The 22,323-nt window shown below is 40.8% G+C and overlaps 1 gene segment (V, D, J or C); it reads right to left on the reverse strand.

The window, feature by feature from the left end:
• Positions 1 to 1,788: 1,788 nt before the first annotated feature.
• LOC122938692 overlaps positions 1,789 to 22,323 on the reverse strand; it is a 103,547-nt gene continuing 83,012 nt past the window's right edge. Inside the window, 2 exon segments of the V gene segment in view lie at positions 1,789 to 2,331; positions 6,911 to 6,945. Of these exon segments, the coding sequence occupies positions 1,997 to 2,331; positions 6,911 to 6,945 (370 nt within the window).

Raw genomic sequence — 22,323 nt, forward strand, 5'->3', positions numbered from 1 at the left:
CTCAATCAGTTTTTCGGGGGGGCAACACCAGTAGAAATTATTTGTTCCAATAGCGTTTCTCACTCTGTGTAGCTGAGGTAACGCAGCAAAACCACAAACAAATGCTGCAGTACCCAAATGCACTATATAGAAAGTATATTATTGGTATATAACACCCCTGCTTTAATCAGTTTTTTTTGGGGGGGGGGGGGCAACTGGTATATCACATCAGTTGAAATTCTTTGTTCCTCTGTATAGCTGGGTTAATGCAGCAAAACCGCAAACAAATGCTGCACAATACAATTGCACTATAATATGCTTTCTATGTTTGAAAGTATATTATAAGTATATCACACCTATCGATAGCTAGTGTTTGATGTCTCTAACAGTCTGTCCCTGCTCCACACAGCAACCTCTCCTTACACTGGTAAAAGACTAAATGTAAAATGGCGGCCAGCTCTGATTTTTTTTTTTTTGAGGGTGGGGGTATGTCCATGTGCTGAAACGTCTCAATTGGCTGTCCTGTACCACCTGGTGGATGTGTCATGGGTCAAAGTTATTCACAATGTAAAAGAATATGGCGGGGGTGTGAATATCGCCATATGTTTGCATGTTCGTCGAATCGCGAACGCACAAAGTTTGCAACAAAACGACCTCCAGGCGAACCGCAAGGCCATCTCTAGTCCTCAGTATAACAAAAAAAAAAGTTTATAAATCAGTGTCCACGGCGTGAAGGTGGCCATAACCTAGTAATAGTTAGGGATCATTCAGTTAAGTGATGTTAAACTTGTTGTGCTCTGGCCTGTTAATATGGACGTACAGACCAGTCACAGATGATGTCTGTGTCCTGTATGTCTTGCAGACCCACTCACTTTGCTGCTGTTTGGTAATGTAGTCATTTGTCAAACATTTTTTCTAAGTAAAAAATGTAACCTAAATGTATAGAATGCATGGCCAATAACCACATCGCAAAACCACAGCAATCACAGTAAAACAAAACAGCATGTTTTATTGCAAGGTCAAAACCATTTTATGTAGCTACTGTGTACCCTCAAGTCCATAGTCAGCCATAGCCAAAGTAATGGGGGGCGTGAGCACTCAATGTGCCTAGGGCAGCGTAAACTCCAAGTACAGCCCTGGATGTACACAGAGGTGACTTTTCTTCATTTGCTTTCCAAGGCATAGAAAGAGTATTTAGACCCTACAGGCGAAGAGACAACATATTGGGCCGTGATTAGGAACTTCTGTGCTTGAAACCCCCTAGGCCAGACATCTGGTGCCGGGCTATGCTGTATTTTATTGATGTAGAATAAAGTTTTTGCATTTCCTAGTGTTGGAATGTATTGCATTGCACATTCCCCAACGGTGTAGCTATAGGGGGTGCAGAGGTAGCAGTCACTACTGGGCCCAGGAGCCTGAGGGGGCCCAATAACCCTTGTGCCACACAAGAAGACACTGGTATTATAAAAAGTGCATGCAGGTCAAGTTACACCTCTGGCTGGAGGGAAGGGGTTAGGTCAAGAATTTGGCATAAGTGGAGTGCCGTTTCAGTTTTTGGCTCAGGCAGCACGAAGGCTATGTGCTTCCCTGGCCACAAAGCACTGAGGGAAGGGGGGCTCAAGCTGAACTCTTGCACCAGGGCCCATGAATTTTTATTATGCCTCTGATGTTTCCTTATCCCCCTCCGGGATGTCCCGTCACAGAGCTATCTGAAAAGTGAAACTGGGGGGAGCTGACATTTTTTGGGATCGGTCTTTCGTAAACCAGACAAACCCTTTAGCAAACAAAAAGATTCGAAGACTAATAATATGAAGCAAATAATTTTTTATTTATTTTTCTAACATATCAAGAAAAGATAGAAGATTTACAATAAAACAAAAAAAAAGTTGTGTTTCGCAAAATTTGATGACAAGGCACATAAAGTATAATGTGCATTATGTTGTAAATCGAAATACAGCACAGAATGCATTAAATAGAAAAACAGGGGGAAGAGTCTCCTAGGTTTAGGGTGGACTGGCTAACCCCTGTTCAAACACTCTGCCGTCTTGAGGCTCGTGACCAATACTGAGGTCAGGGCGCTGTGCTGCACCTCACACTTGTAGCTATCATGGCCCTTGAACTGTTCACTGGTGAGACTGAGCATACTGCTCATACTGTACGTCTTGTCCTTGTCAGTGATCTTTTCACTCTGATGAACTCCAGCAGTGATAGCCGTATCGTCCTCCTTCCATGTCACCGAGGCATCTTCTGGATAGAAACCATTGATCAGACAGACAATTGTCACCGTTCCTGTCTTCATTTCCTCATTAGAAGGACAGAACATCAACGAAGTAGGAGCAGCGTTTTCTCTTCCTGCAACAGAAAGTGGGTTAGTGTAGAAACATTTAGCAATTGTAGAAGACACACATGTCACACATTTTCCTGTGGTAAATGCAAATGTCTCCTAAAAAAATAACAAAAAGTGATTATAAGAATGAAATAATATAGAAAAAACTAATATATAGTATTACTGCTATTAGGTTCAGATTCTATCTATCTATCTATCTATCTATCTATCTTCTATCTAATATCTACATATCTCTTTCTGTATTATATCTATTGTATATTTAGCATTATATAATAGTTTAAAATGTCTAATAAAGTCAAACTTCACTCTGTTCACTGAGCGTGATGAGACAGGTGATGAGACAGGTGATGAGACAGGTGTGTGTGAATGAGCAAAAAAAGCTAAAAGACCAGCACTCCCAGGTTGCTGATAGTTGAAGCTTTATTGGTCACTTTTCGAACATCAATGCCGTGTTTGAGAGAGTCACTATATGTGCCGAAACACATCACTGATGTTTGAAAAGTGACCAATAAAGCTTCAACTATCAGCAACCTGGGAGTGCTGGTCTTTTACCTTTTTCTTGTTTATTGGGGAATCCGACCCTTTGACCGAGCACCCCGATTTATTACACACAGTGTCGACTGATTTGGACATCAGGTGTGTGGATGACTCATGAAAACTCACATTTTTAAGTTTGGGGGCAAAAAAATTAAATGCTCATGAATTTCAATTTTGTATGTTTGTCAATCAATCAATAAAGCTTTATTGTCAGGTCTAAAATTATACATTAGTATTGCCAAAGCATGTGGGAAATAGGGGGTTGAGAAATGCGGACACACCTGGGGTCGGTGTATAGGAGTCCATGGCGTATCATGATGGGGGGGGGGGGGATTCTATATCATTATATCAGCCCGTATATATATAATCTCATGTCTACCTACCTGTTTATCATCTATCTGCTATCTACCTATCTATCTACAGTATCTATCTATCTGTCTATCTATCTCATATCTATAATATCTATCTATCTCCTATCTATCTATCTATCTATCTCATATATATCTCTCATATCTATCTCCTATCTATATATTTATCTAATTTTTTTCTATCTATCTATCTATCTATCTATCTATCTATCTATCTATCTCTCTCTCATATCTATCTATCTATCTATCTATCTACCTATCTATTTATCTATTTTTCTATCTATCTATCTATCTATCTATCCCATATCTATCTATTTATCTATCTTTCTATCTATCTCATATCTATTTATCTATCAATCAGTCTTATCTCATATCATCGCAAAACACAATTAATCTACAACATCATATTACAAGTTGACTAAGAAGCACATTCACTTTACAGATAAATCCTACTGACATGTTGGTCTCAAATATCACAATAATTTTTTAAGGATTTTTTATTCACGTGACTTTACTGTATATAATAAAATCTAATTTCATCATACAGTATTGTCCTTGTAACTCCAATAACTGGACACAAATGTTTTTGGATACAATGTTATTAGGTTACTGTCTAATTATTAAGAAATGAACTGATAACCCTACTATATTGTCACATGGAAAAATGTAAATAATATAAAGTGGGTGTAAAAAAATTTCGGAAGATTTTCATACTTATTTAATATTTTTCCTTTAAAAACATCAATTAGGAGCAAATTAAATATAAAAACTTAGATAAAGTTGTGTTTTATGGGTTAAAAATGTTGGGTATATGATTCCTTACAGGTAACTTTTGTTTAATGGCTGAATCAATGTAATAAGTGATCAATGATAAATAAAATTAATATCTGTGATAAAATAATCCAATATATTTTGGATTATCACTTACTTTTTAAATTTCATCTTATTTTATGGTCCACAATGAACCACAATAACTTATTGTAGTTACTTCCCTTTACAAATACTTAACCGTGTACTTAATACTCTCATCTATTTTCTTACAATAAGTGTATGGTTTAAAAAAAACTATATATATATATATATATATATATATATATACCCTACCTTTTTTATTTTTTAAGAATATTTTTATTCGTGAAATACATTGCCATTTTTATAGTTGGTTGCTCTATTTATTTCTATTTAGAAGAACAAATTAGTATTAAAGTATACTTACACAGTCATAGAAGAGAAAAAAACTAATACTGAAGTGCTGTAATTTAATACCTTTACTTACTATACAGAATTTCTATGTGGCAAATCCCAATATAGTTAATTAAAGATACATATACAAAAAACTGATATATTGTGATTAAAATATTGGGCCCTATATTTATTTGGTAAAATAAAAAGTGACATAAAAGTGTTGGTGATTGGTTTAATTATTCATAATGACATGTTTTACTATATACCGTAATCAAAAAGTACTAAAAGCAAATGTAAGATAACTATGACGTTCAAGGTTATATACTCACATTAGATTTTTACTGGGCCACTATATATAGTTTCTCTATGCACCTCACTAGTAACTAGTAAGTTTGAATAGTAATATAAAAACATATAATAAAATGTTTACTCTTGGTAAAAGGAAAATACAAAATTAAAAGTAATAAAAAGAAAAAAAAAAAAAGAAATCATAATTATCATAGTCACAAAACTTTATTTCTACGCAACAATTTTGGAATTTTATTTTACATTGTATAGTACAATTAGGCGAAATGCTACTTACGTGACATAAACCCAAATAATTGGATTATGTGTCATTTTGAAGAAAATGTAGTTAATTATATTTAATCGTAAAAATGGTAACATTGTTCAAAAACTTATACTACACTATAATGATCAGATTGTACTGTTTTTGAAGTGTTTTTTTTTTAACCTGGTCCTTATGAAGTGTTTTTGTACCTGGTCTTTTTTTCAGCTTACGTTTTAATAGCAAATTTGTTTTCTGAAAAAAGAGAACTACACTACTTCTCCTCTACTCATTGTACAATAACTTACAATTTACAGTAATTACTTATTTAGAGTTTTTATGACCATTTTGATGTAGTGTTTTCTAAATAACTCAAATGAAGCAAAAATACTAAAAAAATCTAAAAACGAATTATATAGAAAACCCTATTCTGCTGTGGAAGAAAGCTGTATGCCTTAATATTACCCATACAAACATGTCTAAAAGTGTACTTACGTTTAATCTCTACAGTAGTTTTCTTGCCAAAAGTGTACCACTGTAGAGATTGCCTCTAGACTCATCTTACAAAAATCTACAGTGATGTGAGGGAAGTTTCAGGTCTGATTAAAAGTAGCTTACATCATATAACTTTTTTTTAAATGTAGTGTGTTCTCTTACAATTTGTAATGTTAAAATTAAACCCTAATGAATGAATGTAATAAACCAAAAATTTAAAAAGATATACAAAAACCTATTGTGCTGCAGGCAAGGTCTTATGCCTTAAATATTATCTAGCAGCAAAAAAAAATTATGTAAGAATTTTAATTTTAAGACCAATTACTCAGATTTACTCAAGGTCTAGCAAAATATTCACATTTTACAGATTTGAAATAAAAGGTTTTACAAATACAAAATACATTAAAAAAACTTCATGGAAACATTTCTAACAGCATACTTACGCTTAATCTCTACAGTCGTTTTTTTGCCAAAAGTGAACCACAGTAGATACTTCCCCTATGCTCATTGTACAAAAACCTATAGTGATGTGGGTGAAGTTTCATGTCTGATTGTAAATAGCTTATATTATGTAACTTTTTTGCTTGCTATAGTATTTTTTAAAATTATTTTTAATGTTAAAATTAAACCTTAACAAATAAATGTAATTACAGCAAAAATTAAAAAAAAGATATACAAAAATTTATTCTGCTACAGGCAAGATCTTGTACTTTTTTGTGCTTTTTCTGGTTATATGAATTTCAAATTTAAGACAAATTACCTAGATTCACTCAAGGCCTGGTAAAATAATCAATAAATTTTACACATAAAAATTGAATCAAGGGGAAAAAAAAGCTAAGAAGCATTTCTATGGTCTGGTAAAATATTCACATTTTACACAAGCAAAAATATTCTACAAAAACAAGACATTAAAAAAGCAAAAATTCATACCAAACAAGAAAAAAATTAATGAGAGACATTTCTTACAGTGTACTTACATTTAATCTACAGTAGTTTTGACCAAAAGTGAACTACAGTAGATAAAATACTTTCCCTGTGCTAATTGTAGAGATGTGGGTGAAGTTTTGTGTCTGATTGTAAGTAGCTTATATCATGTAACTCTAATGCTTTCTATAGTATTCTTTTTTAAATAATTTTTAATGTTAAAGTTATACCCTAAAGAATGAATGTAAGAAAAAGCAAAAATTGAAAGATATACAAAAACCTATTCTGCTGCAGGCAAGGTCATATGTGTTAATGTTATCTATAGTTGACAGCAGCAATTTTTTGTGCTTTTCTTGGTATACCATTATTCATTTTAAGACAATTTACCTAGATTAATTCAAGCCTGATAAAATAATCACATTTTACACATAAGAACAGACAAAAAATGTTTAAGAAAAAACATATAAACACAAAAATGTATACTAATCAAGGAGAAAAGCGAAGAAACATTTCTAACAGTGTACTTACGTTTGATCTCTACAGTACTTTTTTTGCCAAAAGTGTACCACAGTAGATACTTCCCCTATGCTCATCGTACAAAAACCTGTACTGGTGTGGGTGAGGTTTCATGTCCTTTTGTAAGCAGCTTACATCGTGTACCTTTCTTGCTTTGATTAGTATAATATCTTACTGTTTTTTCTTTACAGTTATAAGCTAATACCTACAGCATTTACTCAAATATAAATTTACTTTGTTAAAAGTTAAATGACAAAATAACTACATTGTACTTCAAAAATCATACCTATCATATTTACTCTAGGGTCCTTTAAAAAAAAAATCTTAGTAACAAATTTTTGGGAAATTTTAAGAGAATTAAAACTTTGCCAACATGGTGGCTGTTGCAATTACCTATAATCTGACAATGTAGTCAATCATATTCAACAAATATGGACAAAAAGAAACTACATAAGGAGACAAAAAAGAATCACATCAGCAGATACAGAACATAAAAAACTAACATTTCATGTTTTACTTACGTTTAATTTCAACTTTGCTTCCAGGGCCGAAAGTCCGCCACAGTGATACATCTGTATTATCTGGCTGTACAAAATCATTTCTTCACGGGGGAAGCGTCAGTGTGTTTCGATTTGCAGACTTATTTCTGTTTTTAGCTGAGCTTAAAATACTTCAAAATCAGTCACCTGAGGAGAACAAATGCATCTCATTACTTGAGGTCTAGAGATAGATGTAGTTCCAAAAAGGGTTTCACTTTTTTCACTTTTACCTCTGATTAACACAATTTGCGTCCCACACCCTCTACCACTCAACCATTATTAACCACTAAACCTCTCTATTCTTCTCTACCTCCTTCTTCCCTGACATTAGTTTATCTATGGAACACCCCATTGTGGAGTTTAATGATTGTGCATTACCTTGACAACATCTTTATGGGAAATGTAGTAATATAATTTCAAAAGACTAATGTAACCCCCATTTCCCCAAACAGGAGAAACAGTACAATATTGTTTTCTCCAAGCAAAGTAGCAATTTGAGTGAAGAAAGCTGCTCGCATTCAACAGGAGATTCTCCCTGTACAGTGAAAGGATAATTTTAGGGATGAGCCATGGTTGTTTGGGTTCAACAGCTTCAGCCGAACTTTGGTTCAAAGTTCGGTTCGGGGACTCTATCTTGACCCCGACCCCAGAGAAGTCAATGGGGACCCAAACTTTGGTGCTGTAAAATAGCTGTAAAATAGTCATAGTAGGGGCTAGAGGGCTGAAAAAGAAAGCAAAATGGAGGTAAGAGCAGGCCAATTGCCATGCAAACAAATGTGGAAAGGGGAATGACTTAAAATAACATAGAATAGAATCACTCCCTCCAGGAAAACTTCTGGATACCGCATCAGCTTTGGTATTTTTTAACCCCAGAAGATAGGTGATAACAAAATTAAGCCTGGTAAAAAACAAAGACCGCATAGCTTGTATAGGGGTAAGACCGTTAGCAGATTGAAGGTATAACAAGTTTTTATGATCAGTAATCACCGTGACGGGATGGAGGCGGAGGAGGTAGCAAACCCAGTTTTTGTGTTTTGTTTTAAAAAAAAAATCTTTAATTATTATTTTTTTTCATTTGGGAAGGTCCCAAAACATGGGGAAATGGCAAACAGAAGAAACAAACTGTGCTGGTGTATAACAATAGCTGGCTGCGGCCAGTATACTTGTCTACTAAGCCCAAGGTACGGACAAGTCCTGTGGGATCCATGCCTGGTTCATTTTAATGAACGTGAGCCTGTCCATGATCTCACCCCCTGCCAATACGTTTGATGCAGTGCAGGCCAGCACCTCAAAGGCATAAAGGGCAAGCACAGGCCATCTGCCCAATTTGGAGACCCATCAGTCAGTACATGCAATCGTGTGGACATGTACTCTTCCAACATGTTGCTGAAACGCTGCCTCCTGCTAAGATGGTGGTGCTGGATGTTGTGGTAAGCTGCTTAAGGTTTTCCACATTTTGGCCATTCTAACCCTCCCTTCTGAGGTGGTGCCAGTGCCCCAGCTGCTTTGGATATTCCCCCCTCCTCCTCCGCCTCGTGCTTCCACTGAGCCCCCGCTGTCAGATGGGAATGCCATCAGTAATGCGTCTAACAGCGTGCGTTTGTGTTCACGCATCTTCTGATCACACTCCAGTGACAGAAGTAAGGACATCACGTTGTCCTTGTAGCAGGTGGCCACCTGTAGCAGGTGGCCACCCAGTAATCAGCACTGGTAAGAATGAGGGCAACTCGGCGGTCATTGTGCAGGCACTGCAGCATGTAGTCGCTCATGTGGGCCAGACTACCCAGAGGCAACAACAAGCTGTTCTCCGTGGGAGGTATATTGTTTTTATCCTCTGTATCCCCCCTGCCATGCTCCAGTAATGCCCATGAGCTGCTTTGGGTGCCACCCTGCTTTGAACCCAGTTCCTCCTCATCATCCAAAACTGTGCCCGTTATAACAGTTGTATACCTGGCCGCTGTTGGTGCAGGAACTTACCCTCTGAGCCGCGTGTGTACGAGTGGCCTGATGACCATGTGAATGATCTCTGTTTCTACCCCTATGACATTCCCTCATCCATCATCGCCTGAAGTGTTTTTACAAGGAGGCATAGAAGTAGGATGGTAACGCTGATGACGCAGTGATCAGCACTGACCATATTGGTGGAGTACTCAAAACAGTGCAACACGGCACACACACCCCGCATGGAGGAGCACCCATTGGTGGCAAAGTGGTGCTGTTCTGCAGAGTGACTCACTTGTGCATGCTGCAGCTAAAACTTCACTATTGCCTGCTGCTCGCACAGTCTCTCCAGCATGTGGAAGGTGGAGTTCCACCTTGTTGGTACGTTGCATATGAGGCAGTGAGTGGGAAGGCATAAGTTACACTGAAGCGCAGACAGGCAAGCAGCATCAGGGTGAAAATGCCAAAAGCGCATACAAACGGCCCGCACTTTCTGCAGCAATTCTGATATCTCGGGGTAACTTTTCAGGAACCTCTGCACCACCAAATTCAGCACATACGACGTGTATAAAATCGGCTAGGCCCAGAGCTGCTACGAGATTTCGGCAATTATTGCACATCACCAGGCCAGGCTTGAGGCTCAGCGGCACCAACCACTCATTGGTCTGTTCTTCGATACCTGTCCACAGCTCCTGCGCAGTGTGCTTTTTTCCCCCCAAACAGATGAATTTTAGAAAAGCCTGCTGTTGTTTCCTCCCCTGGCTGTGCTGTGGGCAGTTAGGGAGATATAATGTCCCTGCCCGTGTTTACTGGTCCACGTATCAGTGGTTATGTGGACTTTGCCTTCTGGAAAAGTAGTGGTTTCTGGGAACCACGTACTGTGGGACAGCCACCATTATTTGGCTTTTAAAAGTGTTAGTCTCCACCAAACGGAATGGCAGTATTTCAAGGGTCAGGAATTTTGAAATGCTGGCTTTCAGGGCAAGGGCTCATGAGTGGGTAGGGGAGTAATTCCTCTTTCTCTCCAGTGTTTGGGGGATGGACAGCTGAGCACTTCCATTGGACAGTGTGGATATGCTTGGTGACTATCACATCTGATATGGCAGGTAACAGATGTGCGGTGCAGAGGAGGAGGGAAGGAGAGTACCCTTTCACTAGAGAAAGAGAGGGGTGATGACCCCTAACTCACCTGGCTGTCCCTAGATGGGCGCTAGATGGGAGCACTAGTCCTCACCACTGACACCTAGGGTAACAAACAGGGAAAGGACAAACAACACTAACACCACAAACACTCTCCAAAGGGAGACAACAAACAGGAGACAACAGGATTGAACTGGAGATCCAACAACTCCAGTTCCAACACCTCCACAGCAACTCCAACTCAGAGGTCAGAATAGAAGATCTAGAAAGAAGTTCTATATCTGGCAACTAGGGAAGCAGAAAGGGAGAATATATAGTAGCTGGGAGAGGCTGACAGAGAACAGCTGAAAGGAAAAGCTACAGATTCCTAACTGGGACAAAAAGGATTGCAAACCTAAGCAGGAAAACCTGGACCGGAATCCATTCCCACCACTAGGTCATGGAGTGTTCTCTTGAAACCGAGTGAGTAGCCAACCCACTTCGACTTTCTGACCCCAGGCACAGCAGGGTCAGCGATAGGTTGTGACACCCTTGTGACAGTACCCCCTTTTCTTCGAGGGTCCACCGGACACTCAGGATCTGGTCTTTCTGGATGAGAAATGTGAAAATAATGAATGAATCTGCTGGTGTTTACTTCCAATGCTGGCACCCACATTCTTTCTTCCGGACCCTAACCCCTCCAATGCACCAGATATTCAAGGGAGCCACAGACAAAACGAGAATCAACAATTCTTGCCACCTGAAACTCCAAACTGCCATTGACAATTTTTTGAGGGGGCGGTAACGGTGATGGTTCCGGAGGTGCAACCTACTTTTTGAGCAACGATTTATGAAATACATTATGAATTTTCCATGTTTGAGGTAGCTCCAGGCGAAATGCCACAGCGGTTAATGATGGCGACTATTTTATAAGGACCGATTAACCCAATTTCCACAATGGAAACTTTAACTTAATATTTCTAGTCGACAACACCACACATAGTCATTCACCCCTAAGTCCGGACCTGGCAAATGTTTTTTTATCAGCCATACGTTTATATCTGTCTCCAATATTTTTCAAATTGCTTTAAACCTTTCGCCATACAGAAGAGAGTGATGATGTAAACCGTTCTGACTCGGATCCCAGAAGGCTCCACCTCACTGAAAGTGTAAAATTGAAGATGAAAACCAAAAAATGGTGACTTACCAGTTGATTCTTGACAGCGATTGTTTATAGCAAACTCTGCTAAAGCTCAGGGTACTTTCACAGTAGCGTTTAAGTTTTCCGATATTGAGATCCGTCATAGGGGCTCAATACTGGAAAAGAACTATTCAGTTTTGTCCCCATTCATTGTCAACTGAACAGAACCGAATGCTCCAAAATGCATTCCGTTCCGTTTAGTTGCGTTCCCAGACTGGAGAGCAAACTGCAACATGTTGTATTTTGCTTTCCGTCCTGGGAGGGGGAGCAAGTCAATTGGGACGGATCCGTTTTCTTTGACACAATCTGCCACAATAGAAAACAGATCCGTCCACCATTTACTTTCAATGGAGTTAACGACGGATATGTTAAAGATAATACAACCAGATCTGTTCATAACGGATGCAGATGGTTGTATTATCCTTGCCGGATCCAGCAAAAAAGTAAGATGACCATTCCTCCTAATTTTCAGACACAAAACACCTAAGGTGTGTCTCTAGGTTTTGGTTGGTGCATTCGGTCTGGCCGCTCGACTGCGGATGGAAGGCTATAGAAAAGGACAAATGTACCCCAAGATGAAAACAAAAAGCTATCCAGAATTTAGAAATCAACTTTGTTCCACTATCCGAAACAACATCGGAAGGGACCCGGTGAAGCTTCACTATTTAATTGACAAAAACCTAAGCCAGGGTTCTAACATTTGGCAACGTGGGTAATGCAATGAAATGCACCATTTTACTGACCCTCTCTACTACTACCAGGATAACAGTTTTACCCACAGATACAGGTAGGTCAGTAATAAAATCCATCGACAGATGTTTCCACAGTCTGTTGGGAATGACCAGTGGCAACAGAGAGCCAGACGAGTATGAGTGACTTTAGCGAGTGCACAGGTTGTACAGGTAGAAATCAACTACATCCTGGTACAACCTCGGTCACCAAAAATGACGAGACAATAGCTTCGAGCTTGGCCTACTACCTGGGTGCTCAGTGAGTGCCGAATTATGATGTTCTTTTAATATTTCAAGGCTCAAATTCAAGGGCAAAAAACAACTTTCCTGGGGGACAGGAGACCTGGGCGTTCCCTGGAGCCTCCAACACCATCGCCTCAAGGTCTGAGTGTAACGCAGAGACAACCACCCCAACAACCACCTTTTGTAAAATCGGCACCGGATCATCAACATCACTCCCTCCAGGAAAACTTCTGGATACCGCATCAGCTTTGGTATTTTTTAACCCCAGAAGATAGGTGATAACAAAATTAAGCCTGGTAAAAAACAAAGACCGCATAGCTTGAATAGGGGTAAGACCGTTAGCAGATTGAAGGTATAACAAGTTTTTATGATCAGTATTCACCGTGACGGGATGAGCTGCCCCCTCCACAAAGTGACGCCATTCCTCAAACGCTAATTTAATATCATAATTCTTGCCTATATTATAATTCTTCTCGGCTGCCAACAATTTCTTAGAAAAGAAAGCACAAGTATGCCATTTACTTGGAGACGGATATTGGGACAGTACAGCCCCCACCTCCGATGCATCAACCTCCACAATAAAAGGTTGAGAAACATCATGCTGGACCAGTATGGGTGTAGAGGAAAAAGCCAGTTTAGCAGATTCAGACCATTTAAAAAAAAATCTGTCCCCTTCTTTGTCATGTCTGTAAGGGGTTTGACAATCGCAGAATAGTTCTGAATGAATTTTCTAGAAATTGGCAGACCACAAAAAACGCTGCAGAGCTTTTAGGTTCTCAGGAAGATCCCATTCTAGGATTGCGCGGACCTTATCTAGATCCATACGGAACCCCGAAGCTTATAGCAGATAACCCAGGAACTGTGCCTCCTGTATGGCGAATACACATTTCTCCAATTTAGCATATAACTTATTTGTCCATAAAATCTGCAACACCTGCATGACATGTACCCTGTGTGTCTCCAGATCGGGTGAATAGATCAAAATATCGTCAAGATATATCACCACAAATCTGCCGACAAGATGACAAAAGATATCATTGACAGTGTTGAAAGACAGCAGGAGCATTAGTCAGGCCAAATGGCATTACCAGGTTTTCATAATGCCCCTTAGGAGTGTTAAACGCTGTCTTCCACTCATCCCTCTCTTTAATGCGAATCAGATTGTAGGCTCCCCTTAAATCCATTTTGGAAAACCATTTCGCACCCGCAATCTGATTAAAGAGGTCAGGAATGAGAGGAAGAGGATAGGGGTCTCGGATAGTTATCCGATTTAGTTCACAGAAATCTAGGCAAGAACAGCCCTCATCTTTCTTCTTCACAAAGAAGAACCCTGCATCCACGGGTGAGAAGGAGGGTCTGATACATATGTCCCTTAGCCAGACCCTCAGAAATATAATCCTTCATGGCTTGTCTTACTGGGCCAGAAAGATGATATAACCTGGTTTTAGGTAACTTTGCTCCGGGGAGCAGGTTAACCCTTTCACGTCTGCAATCTGTATATATACGTGATAGCTGCACATACCCCGTGCAGCTACCACGTATATATACGTTCTGGCAGCTCTTTAATCCAAGCGCTGCAAAACGCTTGGATTAAAGCTTCTGCCCCTGCCCTGTATGCTGTCACGGACAGCATACAGTGCAGTAATGCCGGCAAGGGACCAATCAGAGTGGCCCCTTGCCGGCAATCGATCCGATTGGTTAGTCTGTGCAGACTAACCAATCGGATCGTGGCAGCATTAAAATGCCGGTTTCAGGCTCTGATCTGCGCTCTGCAGATCAGAGCCTGAAATCGGTAAGGTGTCCTCGTGCCCCCGATCCTCCAAGCTTTTGGTGTGCCCCTCTGTGGTCCCCCCCCATCTGTGCCCCGCTGACCTGTGCCACCACGGAGATCTGTGCCTCCTGCGCAGCTGCGCTGATCTCCTTCCTGCCCTGATGCGGTCCGCCCCCTCCCCGCCCCCTGCATTAATTTTCTGCCCCCCCCCCAGCGCTGCCCCCGATTCCCCATTCTGTGTGCGATGGCGGCGGCTCCATTCCTGAGCCGCCGCCATCAGCAGAGAGTGTCAGCTCTATGCTGACACTCTCCTGTAACCCCATAGATGCTGCGGTGGCGGCATCCATCGGGTTAACAGAGGGAGGGGGCTCCCCCTCTCCACCATCGGGGCTGCAGCGCTGTGATTGCAGCGCCCGATGGTTGCCATGGCAACCGGACGCTTTGCAAAAGCGTCCGGTTGCCATGGCAAAGGCGTCCAGTGCTGCCACCTACAGGCAGCCTGGAAGTATTATACTTTGCAATGCAAGAGCATTGCAAAGTATAGTACAACTATCAGCCCCACTGGATCTTCAAGATCCAAGAGGGAACTGATAAAAAAAAGTGAAAATAATAAAAGTAAAAATAAATCAATAAATAAATAAAAATGTAAAAAAAAAAAAAGACATTGCCTTTTCCTATAAAAAAATGAAAAAATAAAATAAAATACACATATTAGGTGTCACCGCGTCCGTAACGACCGTCTCTATAAATATATCACATGATAGACCCCGTCCGATAAACACCATATAAATAAATTTAAAAAAAACTGTGCCAAAAAAGCTATTTTTGTCACCTTACATCACAAAAAGTGCAACAGCAAGCGATCAAAAAGGCTTATGACCCCCAAAATAGTATCAATCAAACCATCACTTCGTCCCGCAAAAAATGATACCCTATTTAAGACAATCGCCCAGAAAATAAAAAAGCTATGGCTCTCAGACTATAGAGACACTAAAACATCATTTTTTTGGTTTCAGAAATGCTATTATTGTGTAAAACTTACATAAATAAGAAAAAGTATACATATTAGGTATTGCCACGTCTGTAACGATCTTCTCTATAAAACTATCACATGACCTAACTCCTCAGATGAACGCTGTGAAAATAAATAAATGAAAACTGTTCCAAAACAGCCAATTTTTGGGTCACCTTGCCCCATAAAGTGTAATAATGAATGATCAAAAAATCCTATGTACCCAAAAATGATACCAATAAAAACCTCAACACTTTCTGCAAAAAACGAGCCCCTGCACAAGACGATCGGCAGAAAAATAAAAAACATATGGCGTTCAGAAAACCAATCCAGCACAATCTGCCTTCCAAAAACCGTATGGCATTCCTTTCCTTCTGCGCCCTGCCGTGTGCCCGTACAGCAGTTTACGACCACATGTGGGGTGTTTCTGTAAACCGCGGAATCAGGGTAATAAATATTGAGTTTTGTTTGGCTGTTAACCCTCAATGTGTTAAAGAAAAAAAATATATAAAATGGAAAATCTGCCAAAAAAGTGAAATTTTAAAATTTCATCTCCATTTTCCTTTAATTCTTGTGGAACGCCTAAAGGGTTAACAAAGTTTGTAAAATCAGTTTTGAGTAACTTGAGGGGTGTAGTTTCTATAATGGGGTCATTTATGGGGGTTTCCACTATGTAAGCCCCACAAAGGGACTTCAGACCTGAACTGGTCCTTAAAAAGTGGGTTTTGGAAATTTTCTTAAAAATTGTAAGAATTGCTTCTAAACTTCTAAGCCTTCTAACGTCCTAAAAAAATAAAATGACATTTCCAAAATGATGCCAACATAAAGTAGACATATGGGGAATGTTAAGTAATAAATATTTTATTAGGTATCACTTTCTGTTTTAGACGCAGAGAAATGGAAATTTGGAAAATTTAGAATTTTTCCAAATTTTTGGTAAATTTGGGATTTTTTCATAAATAAAGGTGAAATATATTGACTCAAATATATGACTATCATGAAGTACAATGTGTCACGAGAAAACAATCTCAGAATGGCGTGGATAAGTAAAAGTGTTCCAAAGCTATTACCACATAAAGTGACGCATGTCAGATTTGTAAATTTTGACCTGGACACTGGGGCATCAATGACCCTTGGTCATGAAAGGGTTAACCAGGCAATCATACGGACGATGGGGTGGTATCTCCTGATTATTGAGTTATGAACAGCGCCCTCTATTGGTTTCATAGTCTTCTGACAAGAATATTAGACTTGTCATAAGACTGTAAAACCAATAGAGGGCGCTGTTCATACCTCCATAGCGCCATTTATTGGTTGTCATAATCTTATGACAGCTGAAAAACAAGGCAGATTCTGCTTATTTGCATGTCTTTCCCATAAGCCCATGTTTATGCAAATTATTATAATTTTTTTTACCAAATCTTTTTTATTGTTACATATAAGGTAAAATTATGAAACAATATTCACATGACTTTGTCTGTTTCCAGATCCCACCATTACACTACAGCGTATAAGTAGCAAATTAGTTTTTACATGACAAAACTGCATAGAAAGGTTATTGAATATTATGTTAGGACAATCAGATTTTTTTTTGTCGCCCTAATGATATTGATCTAGGTGTGCAGGTCCACCCAAGCCATCCAACAGATGCAAAATAACTGAGGAGTCTACTTCATGACAGTGAAAAATATCAGAGTACATCACCCCACATTGTATTGTTTCGCATCCGAAGCTCCAGGGTTAAGACTACTTTCACACTCACAATCACACCCACCACAGCGCTGCACCTCCCCCCTAGGGAAGGAAAGATTTGTCGGCCGAACCACTCATATGCATCACCACCTATGTAAGAGTACGGAGGAGACTAGTCCTTATAACATAAGACTGCACTCTTCTGTTCATATTAATAATAATAAGCCCACTGCTACTCCACTTTCTCCTTTCCTGTAGGTAATATATTCACTCATGCTATTTCAGGCGCTGGCCTCGCTTGTAGCCAGAGTCCCCAAATTTTCTCAAATTTCTCTGCATTGCCTCTCGCCATAAATGTTAGTTATACATCGGCAAAACCGCATCTATAATTTGGATCCACTTTTGTACCGGCGGGACCGCCGGAGGTTTCCAATTCAGTAAAATGACCTTCCTGGCGTAGAACATCAAGAGTCTATACAGTATCCTAGCATGCTTAGTCTGGATCAGATCATTCACTAGTCCCAATAAGCTATTCTCTGGGGAGCATACTGCTGGTAACCCTAATTTCTCATTAAGAAATTTGTGAATTCCTGACCAAAACTGTGCTATCACTGGGCAACTCCATATCATGTGAATCAAGGTTCCCCTTTCTGCGCCACATCTAGAGCATTGAGGAGTATCCAATTTATGCATACAATGTAGCCTTACTGGAGTCAGGTATGTGCGATGCAGCCATTTAGTCTGTATTAATTGGTCCCTTGCACTGATTACCGAGTGCCTCCAAGTGTGCACTAGTTCTTTCTCAGTGCTTATCCTCCAATTGTGGAATATCCACCTTCCATCCTAGCCAAAGATTTAGATAAGGGGGATGAGGCCTGCGACATCAGTTCCACATAGAAGGAAGATACTGGTTTACACAACTCTCTCAATCTCGCAACCTTTTCAATGGAATTATATTCTAGCTTAATGGGATCCTTACCAAATTGTTTAGTACATGCATGTCTAAGTTGGAAGTATCTAAACAAACTAGATTTAGGGATCTGAAATTCTTCCCTGAAGTCTCTAAATGTCTTGAAGTTTCCCTCTACGTATAGTTGGCTAACGTACTTCACCCCATGTCGTGGCCAGAACTCAAACTCCTGCAGCTTATACAATTCCTGTAGTCCTTGATTACGCCACAACAGCGTCACCGGGGACAACTTCTCTCTGTCTTCCCTATTCTTGTTCACCTGTACTGTTTTTCCTCCAAATGGTCAATACCGCCAACATATTAGAAGTAAGACATCTAACCGGATATTTACCCTCCCTATATATAAAGTTTGTTAAAGCTTCATAGGATCCCAACAATGCAGCCTCCAGAACAGTCGCTGGATTATTGGCGTCTGCCCTGATCCACCAACTGGCATATGTCCGCTGCACTGCCTGGTAGTACTTGTACATATCAGGGAGAGCCAAACCACCCCTGACATAACTGCTTTCAGCGTATTTCTAGCAATTCTGGGCTGTGTATTGGGCCATAGGAAAGGAGTCAGTAATTTATCAATCGCCTCAAAATGGGATTTCTTTAAAAGCTCCGGCGCCGCCCTATACATATATAGTAATTTTGGTAACAAGGCCATTTTGAAGATATTTATCCGCCCCACCAGGGAAAGAGGAAGGGCTACCCAAGCCCTCAATTTTTGCATAATATATTCCATAGTCGGAAGCAGATTGAGAGAGGTGAACTGTTTAGGCTCTTTATGCACTATGACTCCCAAATATTTGAACTTATCAACCACTAAGAGTTTTGACCTTGCCGATACTCTCATATTCTCGGTTTCATCCACCTAAATACAACACGGATTTGTCCCAATTAATTTTAAGTCCTGAATACCACCAGTATTCATCTACCACTTCTAAAAGTGTATCTAGTGATTTCTCCGTATCTCCCAAATATACCAACATATCATCGGCGTAAAGCGATAATTTCTCTGTGATGCCCGCAATATTCCAGCCCTCTATCCCTGGGCTGCTATTTATCAAAATAGATATTGGTTCCATCACCAGAGCGAAGAGTAACGGCGACAGTGGGCACCCCTGTCTGGTCCCCCTGCGTAAATGAAAGGGCCTGGATAACGTCCCGTTCACACGCACTCTCGCCAAAGGATCCGCATACAACAGATGCAGCCATTTCAAGAAGTTCTTTGGGAACCCAAACTTTGCTAATACTTCCCATAGAAATTGCCACTCAACAGAATCAAATGCTTTTTCATTGTCTAAAGACACTATCGCCCTATCTCCCACATTGTCATGTTGAACTTGCAGGTTGGTATAAAGTCTCCTGAGATTTATATCAGTTGACTTCCCAGGCATGAAACCGGATTGGTCTGGGCCCACCAAGGATAGAATAATCCCTGACAGACGCGATGCCAGGACCTTCGCCAGTATCTTAGCGTCTAGATTTATGAGGGAAATAGGGCGATAGGAGCTACACTGTTCTACTGGTCTCCCAGGCTTATGGATTACTACTATGATAGCTTCAGAGAACGATGGAGGTAACTTTGAGACTTCCAGCGAGTAAGTAAATAATTCACTCAATCTCTCACCAAGCTTCTCCGCATATAACTTGTACCATTCTGCAGGAAACCCATCTGGACCCGGGGTTTTATGTGATGCCATGGAGCCTATGGCAGCCTGAATTTCTAAGGGTGTAATAGGAGAGTCCAGCATTCCCTTATCTGTCCTAGATAGTTGTGGAAACTTCAGCCTACCCAGATAACCCTGTATCTCTTCCGGAGTATACGCAAGAGTGGAAGAATATAAATTGGTGTACTATCTAGCAAATTGAGCACAAATCTCCTCAGGTCTATGGACCTCGGTCCCTAAGTCCGTTTTTATCATTGCCACCACAGTCTGCCGATTCTCAACCTTGGCCAAATATGCTAATGCCTTCCCGTTCTTATCTCCATCAGAGAATACTATCTGCCTTTGTGAAAGAAGTCTCTTCTGCGTATACTCCGCAAGATGTAGCTTATACTCCCTTTGAATGGCTAGCCATTCCTCTCTACATTCCCTAGAGGGATCACTAATGAAAGCCTCCTCCGCCTCTGCCAGTCTGCTTTCTATCCCAGCCCGGGTGATTTGCAACTGCACGCTGTGGGTAGCTATAGCTGCTATATACGCTCCCCTTAGAACTGCCTTACAGGCCTCCCATTCTGTTATCGGGTCAGTGGATCCCTCATTAGATTTCCAGTATTCCTCTAGCTCAGTGCTACAGGACGACTCTACTGGGATCACCTGCAGCCATACCGGATTCAATCTCCATACCCTCTCTGGTTTCCCTATGGCTGGAGACAAAACAATCTGTAAAGGGGCATGATCCGAGATACCCTGTGGCAGATATGTCACCCCCCGTACCAAGGGTAGAGCATCCTGACTCCCAAAAGCCAAATCAATGCGTGACATACTATCCCCCGAAGCCGCCTGACAGGAGAATTGCTTAAGGGACGGGTTCCTCCATCTCCAAATTTCTGTCAGATTGTGTGCCTGCGCCCAGTGTACTAGAGCTGCATTGTGTCTATGTGGAGGTCTCAATCTATCAAGTTGGCTATCTAATACTGCATTAAAATACCCTAGTATTACAAATGGGGCCAGGGGCAGTAGTGCAATCTTCACCATGAGCTCGTCCAATAAGGTTCTGGCAAATGGTGGAGGCACATACAGTCCCACCACTATCAGAGGTTCACCTCTGACAACTCCATGCAGGATAATAAATCTACCATTCATATCTACCTGGACTTTGTTCAGCTGCCACGGTAAGGTTTTACTGATCAGGATTGAAACCCCCCTTGCATTGTTGGTATACGTCGCATGGTATGCCTGTCCCACCCATGGTCGCTGAAGAGACAGAATTTTCCGATCTTTAAGATGCGTTTCCTGCAAGATAAGAATGTCAGGAGCATGCACTTTTGACATAGTTAAACACCAGTGATCGTTTGATTTTACAGTTAAGTCCCCTCACATTCCAAGAGATTATTTTAATCATAGCCATACTCTCCATTCGGTACTATATAATTCTTGACCAACATCTGCAGCGCTGCGGTGGCACACACACATCCAATCACACCTTTCTAAACATCCCTTAATTATTCCCTTTGTCCCACCCTGCCCACACACCCCCAACCTGTCTGGGCCTCAGATCCCGAACTAGTAATTAACAAAGGCTAAGGGCGTGCTCCTAAGCCTCTAACACAACCCAACTAGCTATGTTCACCATAGAATCCTGGCGAACGTTCCTTCTCGATGCTCCTCCCCCCGGACCCCTTCAAAGGGGACCCCTAAACTAGCGGCTAACACCTCTTCTGGCTAAGTAGGTCTCCACTCAACCCCAACCTAACCACTAAACTATTGAAAAACAATTCTCAACAGGAAAAATCCTTTTGTAGAAAGGACAACGTTCAAGAGGTAAGATAGAGAAGACCCAGGGCCGTCTTTAATATTGATTGGACCCTGGGCAAAAATTTACTTGGGCCCCCTGGATCCCACCTTCCCACACCTTAGCAGGCAATCACGCCCTCCACCACAACACACACACAAAAAATCCACACATCTGGTAGAGCACAGTGAATGACTGTAAATACTTCCAGTTCTGAAGACTCCAGCAGCTCAGGATCAGTGCTCTGGGCAGCTGGGCTCAGGCTGGAAATGGGCACCGCTCTCCAGGAAGAGACCAGGGCTCGGCTCACCCTAGTGTTACAGTGCACCCCAGCACCCCACAGTATGCAGTATAGCACCCTATAGTATACAGCACCACACAGTATGCAGTATAGCACCCCACACTATACAGTACCCCACAGTATATAGTAGAGCAGTATAGCAGCCCACAGTATACAGCACCCCGCAGTATACAACACCTCACAGTATACAACACCTCACCGTATATAGCACCCCAAACTATACACGATACAGCCCCCCACACTATACAGTACAGCAGTATAGAACTCCACACTATACCGCACCCACAGTATACAGTATACAGACCCCCACAGTATACAGTACAGCAGTATAGCACTCCACAATATGCAGCCCCCCACACTATACAGGTCCCCCACACTATACAGGCCCCCACACAGTATACAGCCCCCCCCACGGTATACAGGCCCCCCACACTATACAGGCCCCCCACAGTATACAGGCC

This window comes from Bufo gargarizans, chromosome 1, assembly GCF_014858855.1.
Source record: "Bufo gargarizans isolate SCDJY-AF-19 chromosome 1, ASM1485885v1, whole genome shotgun sequence".
Taxonomy (NCBI): domain Eukaryota; kingdom Metazoa; phylum Chordata; class Amphibia; order Anura; family Bufonidae; genus Bufo; species Bufo gargarizans.